Here is an 18,221-nt window from a genome sequence, read left to right on the forward strand (position 1 = left end):
CTGCATAATCAAGAAAGGCAATATGTGTGTCAGTGCACCTTCGATAACGCTCCTCACCAGGGAATTGGCGTATTTGACAAGCGAATGATTGCGCAATCACAGTTTATTTGTTATACGCATACAATCATAACAAAAATTACTCTTTCATGTCACTCGACTTCTCTCCCTCTTTTTCGTGTGCTATATATACACCCCTGTACGAAATAAATTTTGGTTGTAAGTCAGCGCCTCGTCCGTCTCTTCTCTGTCCTGTGTCCTGTGTTACGCGCTGTTTTTTCACTTCGTTGACCATGTACCAACCGGCCCAAATAAGCACTTTAGTCACTTTGGATTTCGTCAGCTTCGATTTCTCGGGCACATAGTTAGTGCGGAAGGCGTCCGTCCAGATCCGGAAAAGATTGCAGCAGTTAAAACCGCTAGACAAAAAGGCCGTCAGACAATTCCTGGGACTCTGTGCCTACTACAGATGCTTCGTCGAAAACTTTGCTAAACTCGCTGAGCCTTTGACACGGCTAACAAAAGAAAGTGTACCATTCGCTTGGCGGGAAGAACAGGAAGCAGCTTTCTCAGAGTTGCGACACTGTTTTCAGTCTCCTCCAATGCTTGCCAATTTTGATGAAGACGCTGACAGACGTATATGACGACGCGAGTAACGTGGGCCTCGATGCTATCCTCGTTCAGTAGCAAAATGGAGAAGAAAAGGTCATCGCTTACGCGAGTCGCGCTCTATCGAATGCTGAGTTCAATTACTCAGCGACTGAAAAAGAGCGTCTCGCAGTTATATGGGCCATCAGCAAGTTTTGCCCATACCTCCACGGGAGACCGTTTCGAGCGATCAGCGATCATCATTCATTGTGTTGGCTGGCAAATATCAAGAACCCTTCAGGAAGACTTGCTAGATGGAGCCTGCGTCTGCAGTAACATGACATCACCGTGGTCTTCAAGTCGGGTCTCAAGCACAATGACGCTGATTGCCTGTCTCACGCACCTGTGGAGTCTTCATCATCTGACAAAGAACAAGACATCCTATTTCTTGGAATTCTGAATGTGTTGGAGATGGCTCACCGTCAGTGAATGGACCCAGAGCTACGCCCACTTATTCAATGCTCGGAGGGTCATCAAGTTAAGGTACCACAAGTTATTGTCCATGGATCGGCCTCCTATGTCCTCCGGAATGACGTCCTATACAAATGCAACTTTGGAAACAGCGGCAAGAGGTTTCTGCTTCTCGTACCATCATCACTGCGAGCAGAAATCTTAGAAGCGTGTCATGACGACCCATCGGCTGGCCGTATGGGTAGTAGTCGCATTTTAGCCAGAATCCGCCGGAAGTATTTTCGGCCGAAATTAAGGATTTCAGTGCATCATTATGTCAAGATATGCCGGGATTGCCAAAGACGCAAAATATCACCATCGAAACCAGGGAGTCTGTTGAAACCAATAGAGCCACCAAATGGGTCATTTCAACAAGTGGGAATGGTCTTGTTTGGTCCATTTCTTCTCTCTTCATCGGGAAAGCGCTGGATTGTTGTAACAACAGGCTACATGACTCGATATGCTGAGACGCCGCCTCTCGCAAAAGGAACGGCGAACGAAGTAGCCCAGTTTTTTGTCCCTCAGATCGTACTACAACATGGCGCACCACAGGTCGTCATTACTAACAAAGGAACAGCATTTACTGCATCAGTTTGATGCAGTCAGTAATGAAAGTCACCCATACTGACCATAGAAGGACTACAGCATACCATCTGCAAACAAACGGATTAACCGAAAAACTCGACTGAACCCTCGCTGACATGATCTCAATGTATGTTGATGTGGAACACAAGACATGGGACAGTATTTTGCCTTATGCTACATTTGCGTACAATACCGTAGAACAAGAAATGACACACTTCATGTCATTTCAACTTGTTTATAGTCGGACGGTCATAACGACCTTAGACGCAATGTTACTTGTCGACGATTCGAATTAGAGTGACCCGGACATCAGCGACTACGTAGAAAGGGCAGAAGAGGCACTGTAATTAGCAAGGCATCGTATCATTTTACCACAAGGCTCCGACGCAAGTCGTTATAATATGAAGTGGAAAGAGGTACAGTACAACCCTGGAGACAAAGTGTGGGTGTGGACACCTGTACTTTCACCTGGCCTATCTAAAAAACTGATGCGGCGCTATTTCTGCCCTTACAAGGTACTTCATCGGTTAAGCACCCTGAACTATGAAGTAATTCCTGAAAGTCAAGTGTGCTCAACCCGACGCAGGAATAACCCAGAAGTTGTACATGTAGTACAAATGATACCGTACTATGAAAGGCACTGAACGATAAACTGCTAAATGTGCTCAAGCATCAAATGAATACTACTTTCCAAAACTGTTCGAGGTCAGTGTATGCATCGGGATGATGGCTTTCAAGAGGGGAACTAATGCCGCATGTTGTTAGACGCCCGCTGTAGTCTTGCGCCGCTTCCTGCTCTTATGAATTCCGCCACACTAACAAGCAAAACGTCCCATGCGATGCTGGAGTGCACGTGTCAAAACACCACGTGCGCTGGAAAAAGAAGGCTGGCGGCCTTTCAAAGGAGCGGCACGCAGCGAGACGCTAGAAGAAAACGCTGACGAAGTTTTCACTAGTGAGCTCAGGACAACCTTTTTGTATTTAGTTGACGGGCAGAAGTTCACCCAAAATCAATTAGTTGTTTTAGCTACTGGCATTGTACTTGTTCGTTAATATATACATTTCATCCACTTTTTTTCACTTTATTGTGAGAAAGTGCTGGCAGGTTCGGTGCATCCACGTGGTCAAGAGTGCAATGACGTTACGGCTCGCTGCTTGAGTAAAGTAACACGCTTCTCCAAATTGGATATGTTCACAAGGTAGACACGTCGAGAGCAGCTCCCCAGCCTCTTCCACTGCACCAGCAGCCTCTGGATGTGCAGTTAGAGCTGCGCCACCTCACCAAAAAGCGAATACCGGCATGTGAGCTCCACCAGTCAGCCGTGGCAAAACTCCACGATAGACTGCGGGAGCGTCTCCTGGTGTTCACGAACAGGTTTGTTAGGGACTGCCCCTGTTTGGCCTCGGCTGCCTGTGTCATTCCAGTGACGGGGACAGTCATTCAAAGCTGCCTTCCTTTTCATACCAGCTTTATTGTAGCTGAATTGGGTGGCCTTCATCTGGAAGCCAACTACCTTGCTGTTGCAATACCCCAGCTGGCCGGGTCAATCCTCTGCAACTCCCAGCAAGACCTACTAGTGCTGCTGCAGCCGGACCAAGCAGGAATCACCATAGCACTGCTGCACGCCAAGCTCGCAACCATCAAAGCTAGCGGTGTGTGTCTGTCTTTCCACTGGCTTCCCTCACACATTGGGATAGCTGGGAACGAGGAGACTGCCGCCGTCGCCAAGGCAGCTTACCACAGTGACACCTCAGTCGTCAACCCTGTAGCCCTCTCAGGCTACTCTCAGCAACGACTGTGAAGCCACCCCTACTGAAGACCAGCGTGGCAAGACGCAAGTACTGGGTGCTGCTTCACCTGCGGACCAGCAGCTTGTGGCTTGTAGCATGCATGTACTCCATGGGTTGTTGCTCATCCTGTGTGCCGAAGATGTGGTCATGAAGAAACACTGGAACGCATAATTTGCTCCTGCCCTATTCTGGCTGCTGAACAATGTGTGATAGCAAGCGGCTATCAGCAGCTTGGTCTCCCTGTCACAACAGCGGAGGACTTCCTTTTTCCCGCACCGTCGAAGATATGGGCCCTGCGAGAGTTTCTTGAGTTTGAAGTTCCTGCTGGAAAAGTGGACCTCTCTGCACTGTAGCCGAACGCTTTGCCGTTGTGCTGCCGTCAGTGCTGACAAGACACTACCGTGCTATACATCTCACTCTTTTCTATATTCTCTTCTTCCTATGTTTACTTCTCCTTCTCTATCCCCAAAGGTGCTGAGCCTTGCCACCACTACAGGAGGCAGAAAATAACATCCTTTTTTTTCTCTTCCCTTTTCCCCAAACCACTCTCTCTCTTCTTTCTTGAGGAGGCGTTGCTACAAGATGTGGCAAAGGCAAGCAATGCCATTTCTGGGGTCATGAGGTTCACAGATGCCCTGACGACAGCTCAACTGCCAAAGTATTCTGTAACTACTGCAAGAAGCAAGGCCATTTGTGTCAGCATTTCGCCCCAGATGCTTGGAACTCGGGAGCTCCACTTCATTGCAGTAATAGTTTGGGATGGGTGGTACGTTGAAGTGTGGGTCAAGGGGTGCCTTCTCGTCTTCAAGGTGGACTCTGGCGCTGACGTTTTGGTGGTTTTGTGCACTATTTTTGGCTACCGAGCCGTTTTTGATAAACGACTAAGCGAGGAACTTTTCAGACCTGGGAAACAGTTCCTGAAGCTTCTCGTCACTTTTGCTGCGGTGCTGTCTCGAAGAGGCAGGCAAGTCAAGGAGTGCCTCTACGTTGCTGCAGCACAAGAGTAGCCCCTCTCTCAGCTATCCCGCTATCGTTGCCCTTGGTTTTGTTAAGTTGGTTGGCGCCATCACACCAGGCCTGCTGAACACACCACCTCAAGAAGTCCCTCCAGCCGTTTTTGCAAGCCTGGGCACATTTCCAGAGGAGTACATGATCCGCATCAATCTGACGAGATACCGTATTCTCTTAACATAGCTCGGTGGATCTCGATACCCCTGTGAGATGTAGTCAAAAAGGAGCTTGACAAAATAGAGCTGGAGGAACGTGATCAAGTGCATTCGTAAACGGACAGACTGGTGCATGGGCTGTGTTGCCGTCCCGAAGCTAGCAGGGTGATTTTGCCTCTGTGTAGATTTGACCAAGGTCATCTAAGTCCTTCTGCACAAATGTCAGTACTACCGATAACTGACCGAATCTCCAGATTGCTCTGTGGGGCCTGGGTCTTTTCGAAGTTGGGTGTAACTCCATGCTTTTATTAAGTATTATGCATAACCTGTGACTGCCAGAAGTGCAGTAGGACCTCCTTAATTTGTTTTTGTAAAAAAAGAACTTTGAAAAAATAATCGTACAATCTGGGAAACTGTATGATTTGAATCTAGGAAACATTGAGGCTGAAAAGCTCATATTGAGATGCATGGGCAAAAACAGCTATTTCTATTTAAAAAAAGCAAATCTTTGATTTTATAACTTGTGACATCTCGCTGGCAGGCAGAGGTCAGTCAGCCAGCTAGTTCTGATAATGAGAGAAAACAATGTTGTCATTAGGTATGTTGAAATTCTAGGACCACCTAAATGTTGCAAAATAAAACCCTGGGACAACTGACGATCATAACGATCTCTAGCACTGTACAGCAAATGAAACTTTGCACCATATGAGCAATTGGTTCTTAATGGATTGCTGCTTGGAAATTGAGACTAGGTTTGCCTAAGAGCGGAAGTGATGTTCTCTATCATGCACATTAGCGATACAATCAGGTACGTTCGCAAGTTCAGGTACAGGTCGCCCCATTTGCAAGAAAAACTGCCTCCCTGCTAGTGGCTTAACCCTTTGAGACATAATGGCTTGAATCTGTCCCACTTTATCTTCAGTAACCTCCCCCACAGTGCATCATTATCACCTCTGTGATTTTATGCTGCCATGTGTAGACGCATTTAGTAAACCAGAGAAAATATTTCACACGTTTACAATTATTGGTGTCGGTAATATGCTGAGTTCAAATTAGTTTTGCTCTGTAGAATTTCTTACAATTGTTGTTTCATTGTGTGCAAGACAGCTAAAATTATCAATTGATGGTATTTTTCTCCTTTCCTGAATTTTTGAAAAGTAGTTCTAGCATTAATCTATAGACTTTGCTTTTAAAGTATTAGTAATATATCGTCCAATAGTCATGTCGAAGCGAACTCAAATGAAAAATGAGCTAGTTTCATGCTAAACATGACAACAAAAGAGGCCCCCATAAATGTTTTTTGTAGTTTTTTGGACGCTCTTACATTACAAAACACGCTTTTGGTGGGGAAGGTGTTAAAATGCATTTTGGTTCCTTTCTTTTTTTATAATGGTACTAGGGGCAATGAGATCAAAAGCTGTGGCTTAGATATTGTTTTTTTAGATCAATGATCTAGACAGTCAGGAAGTGAAAGAGAACACAATATACAAGATCTAGGAGAAAACTATCTTAGTACCTCAGGTATGGATAAGGTTAATGAATACATTCACAGGATTCAGTGTATTTGGGGACACTAAATTGATGTGGTTTGTTTTTATTCTTAGCTGCAACTTTATATATAATGGTAGTTCAGGAATAGCTTAGATGCTTTTCCTTACCTACATTGACAGAAGAGGCAGAAAGCTAAAATGGTTGGTGTATGCGAAGAGGCCCTACAAAGCTACATGTGCACATTTTGTACCAAAGCCACAAATAAGTAGTGCCAGAGTTTTTTTTTGCACAGTTTATGAAGTGCCCTTGAGTATCACTTTAAGCCTTTTCGTGCATGAAATTTGGCGAAAGGATTGCAGCTTGGGGCAGTTATGGAGGCAATGGGGCAGGTGTTGTTCCACTTTTCCTAAGACCCCTCATGGGTCAATGGGACACATACGTCCCACTTTTTTTCTCATAAACTAATGTCATATTTTGGTGAAATTTGTTTCATACTATTTTCAAGTATGTTGTTTGGATATTCCACAGGCTTATTTTTTGGGATGTAAAAAATGTAGGTGAACCGACAAAGGGTTTACAAGCCCAGCAATGCAGTGCATGTAACAATAGCAGTACAACACGATATGTGAAGTCTCTCGTTTTGAAACCTCTCGTTGTTAGGTCCCTGTCTTGTTTTCGGCACTTCTGAGGCCTTTGCAAATTTGTGCTTGTTCGTTTGGCACGCCAAGTGTTGATCCACCTTTGCTCGGCGCTCAGCTCGTCGCGATGCGCCAACGCGTGCTTATCTTCCACGCGTACTTTGCCCCACGAATGGGGGCGGGGGGGAGGGTTAGGTGCTTGTACGCGTGTGCTTATCCTTCCGTAGGAAGAATCGTGTGCCCTGGCCTTTCACCGGAACGATTGGGTTAGTTGCCTGGGCCAGAAAGGTCACTTCGCTCACTGGGCAGGCCCCGTTTACGAAAAAAGCGCGCTTTCCAAACACAGCGAAATAATAACTAATATCCGTACCTGTGATTATGTTCCGTGCGTCGTTTTTGTTTAAACAGCACATTAAGTGTCAAGCTGTAAACATTGTTAGTTAGCTTTCATCCTGTGTGTGTTGTTTTCGTGTGCCATTTGTGAGCAACACGCCACACATTTCGATATGCTAGCCATTGTCAGCATTACATTCCAAGGTATTTAATTGTTGCTATCACATTCATTTCTTCACCCTTGCGGCAAAACTGACTTTTTTTTCCTTCGTGCTCGCAGTAAGGAACCCAGCAAAGGTGTGAAGACTATTTTGTCGAGTCAATGCAGCAGCGGCAAAATTGCCTTCGTTTCCACGAGCGATACGCACTTGCGGTCCCGCACACAAAGGTGCGGCAGCAGACGGCGTGCGCTAAACCGCTAAGCCACACGTACTGTGATGCAGGCAGTGCATGATTTAGATTCATCGCTTGATTCAGATTTAGATCGCATGTACCGATCACGTGCCGCCGCATTCGTCGGTAGCCGTCATCATGCTCCAGTGAATTTTCATACAGGCATCACCGCACATGCGCCGAAGTCGTAGTAATCACTGCATGACCTACTGAGGCTCTTATCGCAAATGCGCAAAATCGTAAGTTCTTCACAGTGACATATGCGAACGAATATTCGGGAACATCGAATATTTCAGGAATATTTGAGCTAGTTGGAATATTCGAAATTTTTTAATATGTGGTTATTCAATCGAATACAAATATTACAACTGCAGTATTCGATGAATATTCGAAGCTTTCGAATATTCCCACAACCCTAATGATGATGAAAATGTTGAATCAGAGCCATTAACAGCACCCACATGATTGTTTTTGATGATGATAAATTTTATGATGAACACATTGAACTGATTTGAAGGTGTTGATTATGATAAGTAGTGATGATATAATTAATAATGCAAAGGAACACAGCCGCTCAAAAGAAGTTTCTATGTATGATGAACAAGGATGATGGATCTACTGTGAGTGGTGTTTTAGTGTCCACATAAGTGGGCACTCACTTTCTCGTAAAAGCAAAGCTAAAATTTGCATTTTTTCTAGTTTATTTCTACTTTAGTATGTATCATAATTTTATATGGAGAAAAAATTGATGTGTGCAACTGGATAGGCTGTAGGATACAAAGGTTTAATTTAAATGGCCAGACACATTGTTCTCTTTTTTTTTTTCTCTACAGGTGCTTCTACATGGCATGATCCGAGACTCGGAAGGGCGTAAGATGTCAAAGTCTCTTGGAAATGTCCTTGATCCACTCGACATCATCGATGGGAAGTCTATACAGGTGCTTGCTTTGTTCTAGAAAAGCATGCTACCTTGTCTACACTGCACTGTTATCTGGCAGCCTTTTTTGAGAGCCTGTCAGGGGCATCTGTCTGTGCAAGCAGGTGTCTGGGCTTCACTACCGACCCAAGCCTACAGGAATGAGTGTCAACTCTTTCCTATGCCTCGCCACGTGTTGCTTAGCCATTTCTAGGGAAAAGGACGTCCCTAGGTATATCCCAAACTCAGTGTTTGGACCTTTAAGGTCCCCTGGCAGAGGCAGCATGCCCCTTTTGCCCTGGCTTTACGTAAGTGGCAACCCTGGGCCAACCCATCTATGGGCAACCGGCAGTTTCCTGTTTTTTTCTCCCATCACATCTTTGTCTTCTTTCTCAGGCTACTTCGACGCGAAAATTTTGTATGTTTATCTACCGTAACGATACTTCAAACAGCACAAGCGATACCCTTAATGGCCAACCTCATCCACAGCACCCACCAATATTGCTCAAGTTTCAGCATTCATGCTTTTGCGATTGTCAATTAAAAAGCAATTATTGCACATATCTGAGGCACTATAACAACATGCCAATATTTTGTATGTGTGTTACTAGAAAAGCCACACATAAGTAATTCTAAGGATTTAAGGACCGTAGTGTTTATCATGCTGTGTTGACAATGCAATGTAATGCTCGAAAAGGCAAGTGTTTCCAACGCTTTGCTAAGACGACATGGTGGTGGCACCTGCCCATTGCTTTGCGTTCTACACCTTATCGCCTCCGAGACAGGCGTACATCTTTCTCTGCTGGCGGGCATGCCTTCCTTCGTTTTCGAAGATAACTGCCAGATAGCACTCGTGTCTAATATGCCTCGATGCACTCGTTCCCTTTCGCTGCACGGATCGAGACTGTATTATGCAGTGCTTCCAAAATACAATTAACTGATTTTCTTGCAGAAAATCAAATAAACGTTTTGTTCACTCTCTTCACACGCAACATTATCGTCTTTCGATGACATTTGCAGTGAAACATAGAGATACGGGGCCAATTTTTTCACTCTCCTGTCTTCTCCTCTGTTATGTTTACTTACTTTTTTAAAGGCGAAGCTCTTTAAAGGGACACTGAAGTCAAATAACAAATTATGTCCGAGTAAATGCTCAATGTAGGATGTCTAAAACGAGAATATTCAGTTCAGTTTATTTTCAGTTATTAGTACAGAAAAAGGAACAGTATACAAAGTATATACACAGGAGGAGGTTTTAAAGCACAAGGCTGCAGGGGGACCTCCTGTTCAAAATGGGATTACAAAATTTACTCAATTAGCAGTAGCAGTGAAAACAGAGAGATGAGTAAATTGATAAAACCAACACTAACTAAGAAACAAGTAAAAAGAAGAGTGGAATAAACAATATAACAAGATAAAAACATCTTGTAGTTTATCAAGTACGAATACAATTGTTTTTTAAATGTGCCAATAGTCGAGCATTGCTTGATGTGAGATGGCAATGAATTCCATAATGATAATGCTGAGAAATATGCAGTGTGGCGACCAAAATTAGTGCGGATAGTAGGTAGTAGAAAATTTCCATTTGAAGCGAATCTAGTACGGTTTAAGTTAGACAAAGCATTAGGATAAAAGACGCTTGATGGGACAAGATGGTGCAAGGATTTGAACAGCATGATAATGAGGTGATATTTAAATATTGGCGACAGAAGTGACCTACTTACCGAGAAATTAAGGTAAATGCACAAGAATACATGCACCACAGTAGGACTTTCTCAAAATGGTCCCGATGACATCAGACAAACTGCCTACAAATAATCGCTAGTAATCAGTAATCGATATAGCTGCACTAAATAAAGAATGTTACGTGCATCAAGAGATGCAATGAAATGCTGCTTGTTTGTTTCTGTTTTATTCATGGAAAAAAGGACCACTGGACGTTGAAATAGGGAAAGGCACGAGTGGCTCGAAAATTCAGTTTTTGCATAGTTAAACAGGTCAGGTCGTGCCGTCTTGCGGGGCCCAGTTGGACCAATCACGCCTGCTATTTCGAAGGCCATGGCTAAAAATGGTTGAATGGCCATTATTGCTGCAGTGGCTCTCGCTATTTTCTCTTTGCTGCTACTATAGTGTCAGCGACCGCACATTAAAGCTAGGCAACGTTGTTCATAGCAACAGTGATGTCGGACTTTGAAGCTAAGTTGCTTCGGACCTCTAAAACATGATTTTGTTTCAAAATGAGCCCTTCCTTGGCACAAAAGTAATGCTACGAGGTTTCTGGACGGCTATTTTAAAATTCGTTTACTTTCTTTAGTGTCCCTTTAAGGTCAAAGCTTGTCCATTGGCATTGTGCGCTGTAGCACCTATGACAACGATGACGATGAAGAACAAGTGCGTTCCAGACCACACATTCTATTTCTGCCATCACGGCACTACATGCAAAGTCAAGGTACCCGCTACAGTGAAATCTCAGTAGAACAAACCCCACAATAACGAACTTTTCAGATTAACAAACTTTTAAAAATCTCGCACTGACTGCTAATAGTTTTAATATAAGTTATTTCACTACTACGTATTTCAGAACATTGAACTTTACAGAATAACGAGCGTTAATTTAGTGCCGTGTTATATTATTGCCTTAGTACTACGAACTCATGTTCTAAAATTTGTCGCGACCACGACAGCGTACGCAAGCAGACTACAAAGTAAACAGACGCCTTGTTTCTCTTAAAACGCGCGACGGTGTGGAGGGGGGAAAAAAAACGAAAAGGTGACTTTCTTTTCTTTATCTTTGTTGAAACGCCGACGCTGCGGACTTACAAGCGCAGGGGCGAGGGCAACAAAGGAGGGCAAGGTCAGCAAAGCAGAGTGCGAGTTGCGGAGCAGGAAGCATGGACGCAGAAAACCTGAGACAGCGAGATAACAGAAAACGAAATGTGAGGAATTTTCTTTTTTAGCACTTTGTTTTTCTTCAGAAGAGGCGATGACAGCCGCGATGCTCCAAGTTTTTCTTTCTTCATCACTTCTACATGTGCTCTAGGAGGCCTTGTTTGTCAATCGTGTCCACCTCTTTTCGCTGATTACTTATCGCGTTCGCAAACAAGTCAATGTTTGTGCTGTGGTGCTACTACAAATGAGTTCTGTGCTTGTGACGAAGAAACGGAAGCAGTTATCGCTAAGCGAGAAAGTGGATACTCATCGGCAACTGGAAGGCAAAAAGCAGGTTGTTGTGACCAAAGAACCGAATCGCACCACGGGAATGTGAATGAGCTGGAGGCCTTCCCGCTGCACGCATAAAAAAAGTAAATGTGCATTTTTTAGTGTTCACTTGTGCATTGGTTTTTTATTGTGAAAAACGAGTTCAAGAACGCACCGTTGTAAAGGTAAGTCGTTTTGTTCAAGGGAAATTAACTACTTATGGTTAACTTCTGGGCTTTCACTATAACGACCTTTCAAAATAACGAACAAATTGCCGCAGCCCCTTGAAGTTTGTTATACCAAGATTTCACTGTATACGTCAAAACGACGGCGATCATGGCAAAGTTGATGACAATGATGATCACAGACTGGCTTGTGCAGTAGGTAACGTCTGCATTATGCTCTACAATGCATTTCGTATGACTGGAAACAACCACCAGGTGAACGGGCTGTTATGCCTGGGAGTTCAGACCGAACGTCATTGCTTCTGCAAAGGCAACCACTGTCAAGGCCAGCAAGCGAGCCCTCCTGACGGCATCACCTCAACAACGTCATCTAGCCCAGTGGTGCCGATCCGTATCACGCAACGCATGGCAAGCTCTCTCCACGCACCGGCCCCATGGCAGCCCGATGATGCAATCGGCACCGTCCAGTTTGGCAAGTCTTACGCAATGCGTGGCAAAACCACTCGCTCATGGATGCAATCCAGTGTGGTAATTCCGAGGATTCGGATGCAGCCCAGCGGCAGTTCTCGATTTGAGGATGCTGATGCCACCAGCGACAGTTCTGAGCTGACGTTGCTGACGTAAGGAAACACCCAGGGCTTATGGAGAACCAAGCGCCACGATGCAAAGCAGCCGACCTATGCGTCAGAGAGAAAACGACAGCATTAGAGCATGCGAAGACATCTCGGCTCTTCGAGTCCCTAAGTTGTCGGCCCCAGTGCCGAATATGTAATGCCTCTATTCTATGCTGTACATAAATCTTGCCTTAACTCACCGTCGTCTTGTGTGCTTGTCCATCTAGCTCTGCACAGAAATGCGCTACCAAACAACTTTGACAGCCCGTGACCTCGGTGCACTATGCAACAGGGTCGGTGGCGGTGCGAGTTGTAACAGTAGCCAGAACTGGTCTTCGCAAACTTCAGGCTAGATCTGATACCAAAAAGCAGTAATAATGATGGCAAAAGAAATTTCACAGCTCAACACAACATACTAGTTATGACCAATAAACATTGTATGTAACTCTACACCACTTGGCACTCATTTATATGCGTGGCTAGTCAATATCGCGGGTGATTCACTGTAACACCGAGTGATCCCACTGATATGCCCGCTCATTATCATTCACATTGTGGGTATGTCGTGTTTTTTAGATGTGAAGCAGCTTAGGGTCGAGCTCAATCCGGTGTGTGGCGTGACGATCCTTCGTGCATATGCGCGTTCTTTCCCCCTTCTCTCCTTTCCTATACTACCCCTCTCTCGCCTCCCAACGTCGACGCAGGGAGCCTCTGCCAAATTATGCTCACTCCCCCCTCTCTCTGCTCTTGGCATTCCTCCCATGACGTTTACACCGCCATTGCGCATGCATGCTTCCTCTCCCTCTCTCACCTAGTAACACTGATGCAGGCAGCGTCTGCTAGTGAGTTTCTTAATTGATGAAACCGGCTGCTTGCACTGTACAATCATTCACTGGCCACACCGTATACATAGGCACTAGATATTGACCTCCTAGGTAGCACTGGTGGGATATGTCTCCTGTACATTGTTGAACAATAAAAATTCACAGCGTGCGCATTAACTAAAAGCGAACTGAGCATCTCTGTGTCCAGTTGGAGTCTCCTCTCTCTCATTGATCATTAGCAGTGATTGGCATGTTCCAGTAGGAAACACCGGTACATCACTGCAGGCTTTGCACCTCCAGGTTTCTCTCCTGCACAACGCTCCAATGAGTACCAGCGTCAAAGTCGCTGCCAGTGTAAGTGTTAGTGCCCGCTGCTTGCAAAGAGATTCACTGCTGCTTCGGTTCAAACCCTTTTCAGGCTACAGTCAGGTTTTAGACGGATTGAAAACTGCTCAGAACATGATATAAGATGACTTCACTGATGGAAAGATTGTTTATAACATTGACTCAGACGAACCCTGTTTTTTTTTTCGTGAAAGGTAGATTTATATTTTTATTTCTTCACTGAAAGTAGCGAAAAAAAACTTGGACCATCTCACCGAAGGGAACCCTGATAGGATGCAAAGCAGCAGCCTTGTGCACGAGTGGCATCACGAGTTGAACGGCGCTAACCCGGGTTCTGCTGTGAGCGCTGGAAGATTCGTTGGAAGCTTTGGCTGGTATAGGTCTTGTAAATGACACATACAGACATGTTTCAAGGCGTACATGAGACACGCGTCAAGTTTATTGCACGTGAACTGATGAGTGGGCAGTGTAGCAAAAGGTGGTCGTGGCAGGTGTTGCGGGCAAATGAACGAGGCGCCATCTGTGGGTGGCGCGGCAAGCGCACCACAGGCGAGGGAGAGAGTGACAGTCAGCGCGCATTGCGAGAGGAGCATGTCGTCAAAGTGCAGTAGCGGTGTGACCTACTTAGCACCGTGACAACACCTGCGGTGCGCGGCGCGTCCGTGGGGAAGGACAGCGTTACACAAGCTATTCAAAGAGCAGCTTCGCAAAATGACCTGTGGTGCCGATCCAATGTACCCGGCCATGTGACACATGGTTCTCTTTAGCAGAAGACAGTGTAATATTTTAGTGATGAAGCTCCTTAAGGCGTGGATCTGTGCATCCTCCAATGTTGTACAAAGGCACATGTGGCACATACCCGCTCTAGAGCGGGTATGTGCCACTGGGGATGGGAGATGGCGGTCCTTGGAGTGTTCACTAGATGGACGCACGGACGGACGCATGGACGGACGGATGGACAGACAGGCTAGCAGACGGATGGATGGATGGACAGATGCACGAACTGATGGACTCACAGATGGTTGCACGGATGGACAGAAGCAAGAACAAACGAGCAGAGGGAAGCACAGACGAGCTGACGAACACTTAACCCCACTCATCATTCACTCCGTGAATACACTGTGATTTTTTTTTTTTTTTTAACAAGGGTTAACTTTGTGTGAATGGTCATTCTTGGTTCATCATATTAGGTTGGAGGGATGGTGTACAGCTGGTGTTGGCAGTATTTGTGTTACATTTACTGCTACATTCTATTGATTAACTCATTGGTTGGTTGCTGGCATCGCTGCCGAAGTAAAACACACATGCTATCGACAAGTCTCCTTCTTTACTGCATGTCATCTTTTCTTCACACTCAAATTGAGCTGCGCTAAAGCAATATCTTTTTAACATGTGCTATGTCAACCACATTCCTCTTAAAAGGGCTAACAACTGATTTTTCTATACCCATATTTTTTTACAGCGCGACAGAAAGCTCACCCTTCATAGTATCTGTAGCTGCACATGTTAATCTTAAAAGCATGTAGTTACTTCACAAGTAGTATTTTTCTACCTGAAACACAGACGTACCTTTTCTCCAGCAACAGTGAAAATTGATAGCAATGTCGCCAGCCCTCCCAGCAATTTCTGGAAGCTGTCGTCGTTGTGCTTTTGCAGGAGTTCCTGTAACTCTATTTAATCACCATTTTTTTTTTAGTTTTTAAACTATTTTTGAAAAGAAGGAGCTGTTACAATGAGATGATGTAGCATAATACGCTTTGCCTGTACTTGTACTACATTGTGTTCACTTGTGCCCAAGATTGCCGGCAATTGTGTCATGGCTGGCTTATCCTGGCATCATAACTTTCTCAATACACGAGCCAAGCCAAGCCACCGAAAACAACGCTACCCATCTTCATGGCTGTGTCGAGTAACAGTGTGTGTCATTGCTGAGGTGAAGTGTACGTAGCAAAAGTATGTCGCTCCAAAATCTTAGTAACCTGGAAACTGCGTGCACTGTCTTAAGCACGCTGAAATGTTACTCGAGATGCACTGATGAGCATGGAATCATTATGTCACAAGAAGGCAGCTCCACTTTAACCCATGCTAGTGATGCAGGCTTATGGAGTAATGTCTCTTGATGCTAAGAAACAACAATGTTTCAATTCTAACAAAAAAATTACTTCTGCGTTCAGCAATCAATGCTCACATGGCCGGGTACATTAGATCGGCACCACAGGTCATTTTAGATGCGAAGCTGCTCTTTGAATAGCTTGTGTAACGCTGTCCTTCCGCACGGACGCGCCGCGCACCGCAGGTGTTGTCACGGTGCTAAGTAGGTCACACCGCTGCTGCACTTTGACGTCATGCTCCTCTCGCAATGCGCGCTGACTGTAACTCTCTCCCTGGCCTGTGGTGCGCTTACCGCGCCACCCACAGATGGCGCCTCGTTCATTTGCCCGCAACACCTGCCGCGACTGTATCGTTTAGCTCAGAGACAAGACGACGATGAACACGTGGCTGGGCCTCGCCATAACGAAAGACCCCTGGCCGTTTATTTGCTGGGCTTAAGTAGCCGCGCTCACAGCGGGGAAGGGGGAAAAAGAAAGAAAAGGAAGGAACGTAAAGCGCATGAAACGGTGGAGAGGAGGAGAAGACGATATCGCCTAGGGCGAATGCTGATAGCAGATAGTCCGGTCTGTTACATCTTCTCTTCACACATTTTCAAAACACTGATTTCTTTTGCACTCATTTACTTGATGGAAGGATGGCCCGTAGTGAAGGCGCTTCGGTTCGCTGCGCTGGCGTCCTGACCTGCGCAGGCCAGCCAGGGGGCTTCCTGGAGTGTCTGGAGAAGTGGTGGCGCTATAATCTTCTTCTGGCTGAGCTGGTTGCACCTGGTGACACCCCAGTGGGTTGTCCGGCGTGATGTTGCCGCGGTGTCCATCACTGAACTTCGTCGGGGGCCTCGCGTCGGGGTTCGGATTACCCTCGGGGCTGACCTTGTCGTTGAAGTTTTCGTCCATTCGCAGCAAGTGTTGTCGGTTCCGTCTCAGGAGCCCTTGGTCTTCCGTTCTTACCACGTATGATCGTGGTGCAGTCTCTCGTACCACTTTTGCTCGGCGTGACCAGCTTCCATGTTTGATCCGGACCACATTTCCGGCTTCCAAGGGTGGTAGTGGCCTGCCTCGGGAAGACTGTCGCTGTTTCCATACGGGTATGCCTCCGTCGACGTTGTATTCTGGAAGAGTGGCGTGCAGGCGACGACCTTGCAGTAGTTCTCCGGGTGAGTGACCGCTGTCAAGGGGAGAAGATCGATAAGCCAACAGACCAAGCCATACATCACCCCGGGACTCGTGGGGTTTCTTTAGAATACGCTTCACGATCTGTACCCCCTTTTCAGCTAAGCCATTTGATCGTGGGAACTCTGGACTTGAGGTGATATGCTCGAAGTAATATCGGTGCACGAAGGACGCGAACTCTCGCGATGCAAGTTGAGGCCCGTTGTCAATGCAAACTTGGTTGGGAATGCCGTATCGCGAGAAGATAGCAGATATCTTGTCGATTACTTCCGCCGCCGTGGTACCTCTGAGTTTCTCGACGTCAGGAAAGTTAGAATGGGCATCAAACACAACTACGTAGTGTTCTCCAGCGAATGTAAATAGGTCTATGCCTACGCGATGCCACGGTCGGTCGGGCGTTGGCTGTAGCAGGAGGGGTTCACTCGGTTGACTGTATGCGTACTTTCGACATACGCTGCACGTTCGCGCTCGTCGCTCAATGTCACTGCTCATTCCCGGCCAGAAAACCAGTCCACGGGCTCTAGCTTTGCACTTGTTCATACCTAAGTGGCCTTCGTGAATTCGCTCAAGAATTTCCGCACGCATTGATTTAGGCACCACAACTTTGCAACCCTTTAGCACCACTCCATTGACCACGGATAGCTCTTCCGCATACGGTTTCAGTACACCGTCTATTGCCATGCCATCTTCCATTTGTTTCATGGTGCGGCTGAGAAGCGGATCTTCGAGGGTTTCCTTCTGCAGCCCCAACATAGTCGCTTTGCTTATGATGCTGGTGACTACTTGCGTTGTGTGGACGTTCACGTCCTCGACTTGGTCGCCTCCGCCAGTTGGTAGTGCAGCCCGAGACAGCAGGTCTGCGAGTAACAAGTCCCTACCAGGTACAAACTGTAACAAAAAATCATATTTCATAAAACGGATGAAAAACCGCTGTATCCTGGGTGGCATATCTGCAATGTTTTTTTCGGCAATCGCAAGTAATGGCCTGTGATCAGTTTCTATCGTAATGCTTCGTCCATACACGAACTGATGAAATTTTTCACAAGCGAAAACAATTGCCAGTGTTTCCTTTTCTATCTGGGCGTATCGCTCTTCACTCGGCGTCAGCGCTCTTGAGGCGTAGGTCACTGGGCGCCAGTCATCCCCGTGTCTTTGCAATAAGGCAGCGCCAATACCTGTTCCTGAGGCGTCCTCAGTTATCTTAGTGTTTCTTTTTTCATCAAAAAGAGCCAGCAATGGAGGATTAGCAAGCGCTGCGCAGATCTGGTCCCATTCGCGCTCATGCGCTGTTGTCCACTCAAACACCGATGCTTCTTTCACCAGGCTACGCAGCAACGCCGTTTTATCACTCAAAGCTGGCAGGTAT

At 46.0% G+C, this 18,221-nt stretch overlaps 1 protein-coding gene across 12 annotated transcripts in view; it reads left to right on the forward strand.

Moving 5' to 3' along the window:
• LOC119160723 (valine--tRNA ligase, mitochondrial) overlaps window positions 1-18,221 on the forward strand; it is a 622,168-nt gene that overhangs the window by 391,967 nt on the left and 211,980 nt on the right. For 10 of the 12 annotated variants that reach the window (XM_075881124.1, XM_075881123.1, XM_075881132.1 and 7 more), the window contains 2 exons: window positions 8,326-8,430; window positions 11,237-11,344. In XM_075881124.1, the coding sequence (XP_075737239.1) occupies window positions 8,326-8,430; window positions 11,237-11,344 (213 nt within the window). The remainder of the gene's footprint in view (window positions 1-8,325; window positions 8,431-11,236; window positions 11,345-18,221) is intronic. The other 2 variants (XM_075881127.1, XM_037412921.2) reach the window with 1 other exon arrangement.

Source organism: Rhipicephalus microplus, chromosome X (assembly GCF_043290135.1).
Source record: "Rhipicephalus microplus isolate Deutch F79 chromosome X, USDA_Rmic, whole genome shotgun sequence".
In the NCBI taxonomy this organism is placed as follows: domain Eukaryota; kingdom Metazoa; phylum Arthropoda; class Arachnida; order Ixodida; family Ixodidae; genus Rhipicephalus; species Rhipicephalus microplus.